Below are 8,901 nucleotides of genomic sequence, written 5' to 3'. Positions count from 1 at the left end.
TAAAATGTCTCAATAAGTAATATTAGTAATTACTAATGACTTTTTTGTAGAAATTTTTAATCTGTTATTTCAAAACAGAGACTTTCCTTAATAATTGTTATTAGATCAAGACAATTTTTTTTTTTTTTTAATATTTGCTGGTTTTCTTAGTTAAATTAAACATGGTAAAGAGAATATTTTACCCAAAATTCTATGAATAATAGAATTTAATTGTTTATAATTTCAAGTAATATATTCTAAGTTCAACTTAAAACACAATATAAATTGGAATTATTAAACAAATAATTATACATAATAATTATGTTTGATATATTTAATAAATCATTTTATTAAGTTAAGAAAAACAAATTGACATAATATTTGTGGAAAAAAATAATAACTTAATTATTATACTTTTTCATGTATTATACAGAACGATTCTTTTAATGCCAGTCACTAAATTTATCTTAAAATTATATTAACAATTACAAGTATTTACTGGAGATGAGGTTTCTGTTATTCTTAATTCTAGACATTTATCAGCCTCACTCTCCTCTCACCTAGATATAAAAATGTTAATAACTTCTGAAAAGTTGTCAAAAGTTCTTATTGGCCAGACATTATGAAATTATATCGTTTTTTATTTTATAAGCTAGTTAAATATGTATGTTTCCATTTTAAAAAATTTTAATTTGACACCCTTAAAGTTATAAGGAATGAATATAAATAACATTTTATAACAGATAAATGGGAGATACATATGCAATAACAAAAGCCAAAAAAAAATTGTTTTAAGTGAATTTGAGTGGCTAGCGTTAAACGAATCACCTCATACAATAGAATCCATTGTATAATATTTTTATAATAATTATATAAAAAATAATACAAAATAATGAACAATATGAAAATTTAACTTATAATTTTAACAACTAAGATAAATGTCTCCAATCAAAAAAATTGTTAGATAACTGTGATTTAACTGTTAGATTCTATAGTTGCCACAAATTTAAAACTCAAATTATCTGATTTTTCCATAATTTTCCAGTCAGTTAATAAGTAAATGGCATACATAGCTTAGGTGTGTAAAACTACATATTTTATGCAGGGCATATGATGTTAACAGCCCCTTTGTTTATATTGTTATTTGCATATATGAAACTAGAGGAACTAGAGAGATCTAAGCCCCTAAATATGTTGAAAATTAACTCAGATAACAGATTACATGTATGGTTTGATCAATTTTTAATAACTCTAAAAAATGATCAAATTCCCTAACATTTTTATAATTTTACTAACCATTTCTTCAATTCTCTCCCCCATGTTTTACAGGAATTCTAAACTTATGACAACCATGAACTAGTATTAATTGGTAAAATAATAAAACTTAGTATTATAATATATATAGTAAATATTTCAAATAATCATACACTACTATTAAAAGTATTAAATTATGTAACAAAAAAAATTTTTTTTAAAAACTAGGTTAACAAATAGAGTAAATATTTAATTACATATTTATTGACTACTTTTGTATTTAAATATTAATGTATACACTCACGGACACACTATGTATCATTGCAATAAATATAATTTATACACATAGGGTTAAGTAGATGGCAATCATCTTTGGTTTACATGTTTTTAGTTTAAATTCCTCCAAACAAACAATGAGCTATAGTAATAAGCTATTTTACTCAATAAACTTTGCTGGTTTTTTTTCACTAACTACAAACATCTATATGAAAATTAGTAGCAACTTGGTAATATAGTACACTTCCATACATATCACAGCAAATACAAAATATTGCACACATAAAAGGATTGTAGAATCATATTATAATAATTCTTCCTAAATTTAAATCCATACTGATAGATGTATAATCAAGCAATACAATACAACCAATGAAATTTGCCAATTTACATTAATTTTCTTGTTTTTTTTTACAAATAGGTTGCTCCAACAATACAACAGGATAATCATATTTTATACATGGTACATCCAAAGGGACATCACCCTAAAACAAAATATATTTTTAAATAATTTAATATAATATGAATATACAGAGTGATTGGCTAACTATGTCTTACATAAAATCTTAAAAAATACAAGTGTTATATACATTTTTTTGTTTTTAATAATTATGGATCTTTGATGAGGTTTTTCATAAGAAAATTTAAATTTCTAACACCATCCCTTATGCTTGAAACTTGTATCAATATTTTCAAATGGCAACCCTATTTTTTTTTACACCATGAGATTTAGTTCAATAAAAAAAATATTTTATTTTATTTAATATTAAGCGCTATACGGCTCTCTAAAGTTTAGGGTTTATTGAAAAAAAATTATAACAAACTCGAACGTTATAGGTCGTAAATCAATAAGCGCTATTCTGACTATGTGAGTTGACATAGTAAACCGGTATCTTTTATCGCTACATAAAATAATAATGTGACTATGTCGGAAAAACTACTGAATTTTTTCATCAAATATCGTAAATTTTAAAGTAACATATCTTATTGAAAATTCATGATTTTTAATTTTTTTTTTTTTGCTAAATATATTTTTTTTATGACGAACAAAAATATATAAAAATAATATGGGGTTGCCATTGGAAAATATGAAATTGATATAAGTTTTAAGTCTATGGGATGATGATAGAAATTTAATTTTTCTTGTGAAACATCTCATCAAGATCCATAATTATTAAAAAAAAAATTTGTTTATAACACTTGTATTTTTAAAGATATTACATGAGACATAGTTGGCCAATCACTCTGCATTAGAGTTGTAAGTTAAAAATTTCCAATTTGGAAGTTTAAAAATAGAAATTTTATTTACCACTGTAAATTTAGTAAAATAAATGTAAAAAACTGTTTTTATACATTTTAAAATAGTTTATTGATACTAATATTTTCATTATTCATAATTAAATTACGAATTTATATGTATCTAAAAAATTTTAAATTATATGATTTCATAAAAAATCCATGATATGTGCATTAAATTACATTGTTAAAATTAATAAACCATGCAAAAATTATTATTTTTTGACTAATAATACTTAATGAATTTATATAAAAAAAGTTACTTAAAATAAATTTCACTGACAAAATAGTACTACTTATTAAGATTTATCACCAAATTTTTGACAGAGTACAAAATTTCTTTTATTTTATTCTAACTTCACTATGATAGTTACATACTTATTGTATAAAATATGTTCTAAATAAAGATATTTCTTTAATTTTGTAAGTAATTAAGTAGATTGTAATAGATAAATCGCCTGTAATATAAAAATTACATAATAACATTAGTTAAGTCATATTTTCTTATTTGTTACTTTTTATGAAATAGAAAATACAACTAAGTAATATATTCTGATGTTTTTATATAACAGACAATTCATACATCCCAATCCACTCAGTTATTTTCAAAATAAAAGTAATATCAAAAAATTTTTTTGGCTGTTTCAGTTTTAAGTACTATTTTAGCTCTTATCTTTTGGGTCTTATCCGTCAAATTTAACTGTTTTTATCAAATTTTAAATTTAATAATCATTTTTTAGAAAAATAAACTAGCCTCCATTGTAACTATTTTTATGGTAATCTTATAACTAAAAAATTGCTACAAAAATAATTTCATAAAAAATTCAGAAATTTATTTATTTATTTTTAAATAGAAAATAACTACCAAAAACTCAACTACAAGAACAAATATATGTAAAGCTCAAAAATTTGTATAAATTTAAATTTAATTTTATAGACATTTTTAAGTGCAGTTTTTTATAGGTTAAAAAACAATAAAAGTTTTATGTATTTTTTTATGCTTGTTATAGTGATATAATTAGATTTGATGAATATCATTTGGTTACCTAGTTATTAAACTAATTTTATAGAATATGATAAAAATATTTTTCAAATTTCAATAAGTTTTCAGGTAGTTTGGATGTATAATAAAAAAAAAATTACATTATGAAATAATTGCTATATACAAAATTCAAATACATCATTGGCTTAATGATTAAAAAACACATAGATCTATATTTTCTTTTTCAAACTCACAATAAACTACTAAAAAAATAAAACTAAGATTTTTGCAAATTTATGAGCTTACGTATATTTTTCTCATAATTACATATTTGTTAGTTGTGACGGGCAAAGATATTTTTGAATTCCCGACAAAATTATCTTGGTAGCAATTTCATAATTATGTAGTGTTATAATGTTTCCATAAAGTTAATACTGGGGACATTTTTATAATGTTAAATCCTTATATATTGTAAAGGTGTCAACTTTTATTTTAATGGCATTATACATATTTAACTAGCTTATAAATAGAAAATGATCAAATTTAGTCCATATTATTATCAGTATTGTTGGTGAGATACAGATTATGACTATTTTTAAGTTATTTTATACTTACACATCATATGTGTACAATTATTTAATTTAATTTTTTTTTAAGATTTGATTATAGCCGTTTTATATATGGTTTTCAATAATTAATGAAACGGGTTTCTATTATTCTCATAATTTATAACAATTTACCTTTTTCTTTATATACTGAACAGTCTGTATAAATTTTGATACCAAAAACTCTTATTTAAATTTAGCAGTAACGTTTATATAACATTTTGAAGTTTTTTACAATTAAAATTTTTTTTTACGATTTTGCTATGGTATCAAACATTAGTCCACGTATGTTAAGGACAAAAGTAAACATTATCTGTTTACCTAATTTACTTGTAATAGTACTCAATTTCTTATTCATAAAAATAGTAACATTTGAGCGCGCTTTTTACAAAAATAATTATCTCAAATTTTTATTAGAAAATGTTTCTAACATTTTGTAAGTGTTCNTTATCTCAAATCTTTATTAGAAAATGTTTCTAACATTTTGTAAGTGTTCAATGGTTAGCCAAGTTAAAAAACCCAGCACAGGGGGGGTCGCGGCACAATGGTGACGTGGCATAGTAGGATTTTTAAATTTATAATTATTTTGGAGATTTTTCCTATTTACAGGGAACGAGAGCAATTTTTTAAATTTGAGAGGGTAATGTCTTTGACTAGATACGATATGTGATCTTTTAACGTATCGTTGAAATAAATCGGTTCGGTGAAAGCTGAGAAAAAGTGATAACAGACAAAAAAAAAACCACATCATAGTAAAAACAATACTTTCTCAACTTCGCATCGAAACTAAAATTAAAAAAATTTCAATATTTAACAAAATGATGTATAAATGTAACTACTAAATTAATATAAAAGTTTTTAGTATTAAAATTTTTCTTTAAAAATTATCTCTAAAATGACTAATTTTAATCAGATATTAATTAATTTTTAAAATTTAGTGAAAAATAACATAAAACATATTATAAATATAGTCCTATATTGTAAAAATTGATTAAAAAAAAAAAATTTTTTAAATGTTATGTAGATTATAAGTTGTTAGTTAGATCTGCTCCACCTGTATATATAAATTTATACTTTCAATCAGTTAATGTAATAGTTATAATCTATTATATTCTATTTTGGAGGATATTCAAAGTTGATAATTTAAAGTCAATATTATTTATACTGCAACAGTTCATATTAATGCAGACTTACAGGATTATCAAAAGATAAATTTTAATTATACATCTTTTCATTCATGAAGTGATTTTATTTTCAAACTTAATAAATCAATGAGTCTCACATAAATGTATACAGAAATCATTTTTGTAAACACTTATTTTATCATTAATAATTATTATTTTAATACATTCTTATTAAGTCAAATGTTGAAATACTGTTGCAGTATAAGCGACAATATGTTAAAAAAAAATTTTATAACTCATAATTATATATATTATATATAATATTATTAACCTTTTATCAACAATCAATTAATCAAACACTTCAATATATTTGTAGACAATGAAAATTTATAATAATTTAAATTTTATGTTAACAAATTCACCTGAGGTATCAATTCATGTCTACCAATTTTTTTTAATGTTAATTTTGAACCTTCTTTAGCCTCTTCATAAAACTCATGAGCTACGTCACCATCTTCATCTATGTACATTGAACTAGAGGAAGAGAATAATTAAAAAAAATAAAATACTGGAAAAGTTATTCAAAGGATCAAAACACTTAAAATCACTTACCCTCTTCTATGATGGACAAAAGGATAAAGTGATGATTTACTAATGAAATCTTTTTGATATTGTTGATGTTGATTGGTGTCATTATTTATTTGCTCTTCATTTTGATATTTTTTACCTCCTAGTTGATTTGAGGATCCCCTTGATGGTTTAGATGTTTTCCCACCCATGAATCTTCTTGGCCACTTTACTAACTTTACTTGTCATGTAACTATTCTGTACCTATAGGAAAATATAATTAAAACCTAATATAAGTATACAAATTTAACTATCTATCCTACTAATTGAAAAATACACAGATGACATTTGTATTTTATTATTCACTTTATTTATCATTTTTTATACTTTTACAACCCATTAGAGGCCATTACAATTCCCCTTCAAAGAAAAGGTTTCTCAATCTTTTCTACTATGAGACAAATGGTTAGTTTGTTGCTAGCGAGAGAAATGGTGACTCCTATTACCTAATTGATCTGTCTGAATAAACAGAAGTAATTGTGAATCCAAAACAGCATATATCAGACACTGATACATTACCAACTTTGTCCCACTTTTAAAATTGTACTGCAGAAAAGCAGAATATAGCGAAAACTCCAACCATAAATAATCTATAACTAAACACTCGGTTACAACCACCCTAAATAATCATTTCATGAATAATACAAAATATTTAAGACTGTTTTAAGACCTATTTTTTATTTACGATTTTGTATTTGAAACAGAAAGTGGTAATCTTTTTAAACCAGTTCTAAAAACTTAACCGAAATCATTATTTATAACTGAGATATACATAGGAACTACAAATAAATTATAAGATTTCAGTCCTTGACAAAAAGAAAAAATAACTTTTCTAAAAAAAATATTGAAAATAACAATCAATAGAACATAAATCTTAAAAAGATGGACTACATAAAGGGACTAAGTCCTCCAACCCTTACCATAATTAAATACTATTCTCTTAAGATTTATTAGAAACTAATATAATTGTATAAATACATGAAACTTTCATGTATTCAAAATAATATATGTTTAATTAATGTTTCATGAGGTTATATTCAAAATTAATTAAAAGTAATAGATACTTTGATTATAAATTACAATTATTAAAACTATTCTACTAAAGAAGATATTATAAAAGAACATTTGTAACCAAAATTTTTAAAACAATAATAGTAAATGAGGTAAATTATAAGCTTTATAAAAATAATCAAGTAAAAATTAAATCTAGATAATCAGGATATGGATTAATATACTTTTAATAAATTATTTCAATTCACCCAAAACTTAAAGTGATAAAACTCTAAGATAAAACTATTAGTCTGTTGTTAACTTATACAATATGTTTTATATTTAGAAAATCAATTATTAAAAATTTATTTAATTTTAATTCTAATATATTTTTAATCATTTTTTTCAGTTTAAATTTAACAACAAATAAATTAAATTTTAATAATTAATTTTCTAAATATAAAACATATTGTATAAGTTAACAACAGACTAATAGTTTTATCTTAGAGTTTTATAACTTTAAATTTTGGGTGAATTGAAATAATTTATTAAAAGTATATTAATCCATATCCTGATCATCTAGATTTAATTCTTACTTGATTATTTTTATAAAGCTTATAATTAACTTATTGATATATGATTAACTTTTAACCATTTTAAATAAGTATTAACTTTGCCTCAATTAGATATAACATTGAATCACATTATAAAAACATCTATAATTTAAATTATCCAATTTTTTTTAACAAAATTAGATGATAACTTTCAAATTGTTTACTTACAATTTACACTTTAACAAAAATTGTTGTTAAATTTTACTTGAAAATTTATACATTAAAAGTTTTTTAAATAGACACATAAAAAGTTATAGTTTGAAAAAAAAAACAGGCACATTAAAAAAAGATCATAAGTATTATTTGATTAAATACAAGCACCATTGTATATTTAAAATAAAATAACAATTAGATATCAGAATATGAGAACAAAAATTAAAAATCTATATTAACAAAGTAAAATTTAGTAAATATTATAAGATATACCATGCAATTTCTAAATGATTACTTAAGTTTAGCTTACAATTATCATAACTATAGATTATACTATCAACGATAATAATACCGCTATAATTAAACAGCTATCTGTATAAATAAAACCTTATCTGTATTGAGAATGCAAAATGATATTGCAAACTAGCAGATATAATTCAAATTGTTAAAGGTAAGCTAAAGCTGTTCTCTAATTTGTATAATAAATAATGTATATTTGTTTATTATTTTAAATAAATATATATTTTTAAAATCTCTTAAATATTCTAGATAATTAAGAATAAAGTAAGTACGACGACATATCAATCATAATAATAATAATCAACATAGGAGCCAAAAATTTAATAAAACAAAACTGTGACAGTATTTGTGACGAATTTAATCGCCATAATAAAACATTTCTATTAAAATATGATTCAAAATTTTTTTATGATTTATTTTCGAAAATGAGATATTATATTTTAACAAAAAATCAGTTCCCTTAATATTTCTTAACTACGGACACTTCTTAGTTAAAAAAAATTTTTAATTATTTTTATGATACTAAAAATTAAACATTTTAACAAAACAATTTTTTTAATTTGATCACCAGTAACTAATAAATAATGATGACAACCACTATAATTATTTTAGGAGAGGTAAAAAAATTAATTCCTTTTTATTAATAGCAATTGGGCCTCTTGGTCATAATCATGAAAAATTATTGTACTTTTTAGAATTGT

The 8,901-nt window shown here is 22.2% G+C and overlaps 1 protein-coding gene across 2 annotated transcripts; it reads right to left on the bottom strand.

Moving 5' to 3' along the window:
* Positions 1-292: 292 nt before the first annotated feature.
* On the bottom strand, positions 293-8,188 carry LOC126898579 (tumor suppressor candidate 2-like). Of its 2 annotated transcripts, XR_007702305.1 has the most exons (5): positions 7,916-8,188; positions 6,129-6,347; positions 5,939-6,050; positions 1,534-1,994; positions 293-1,457 (listed from the first exon to the last, which is right to left on the bottom strand). XR_007702305.1 is itself a non-coding variant. In XM_050672791.1 (4 exons), the coding sequence occupies exons 2-4, from the start codon at positions 6,293-6,295 to the stop codon at positions 1,902-1,904; spliced, it is 372 nt and encodes a 123-aa protein (XP_050528748.1). In that variant the 5' UTR covers positions 6,296-6,347; positions 7,916-8,188; the 3' UTR covers positions 293-1,901. The 2 variants fall into 2 exon arrangements, 1 of the variants encoding a protein (XP_050528748.1); XM_050672791.1 differs by having other exon boundaries at positions 293-1,994.
* Positions 8,189-8,901: the final 713 nt, after the last annotated feature.

The sequence above is a fragment of the Daktulosphaira vitifoliae genome, unplaced genomic scaffold (assembly GCF_025091365.1).
Source record: "Daktulosphaira vitifoliae isolate Bord-2020 unplaced genomic scaffold, ASM2509136v1 Scaffold_2, whole genome shotgun sequence".
NCBI lineage: Eukaryota > Metazoa > Arthropoda > Insecta > Hemiptera > Phylloxeridae > Daktulosphaira > Daktulosphaira vitifoliae.
This window is presented reverse-complemented; position numbering and strand designations above follow the sequence as displayed.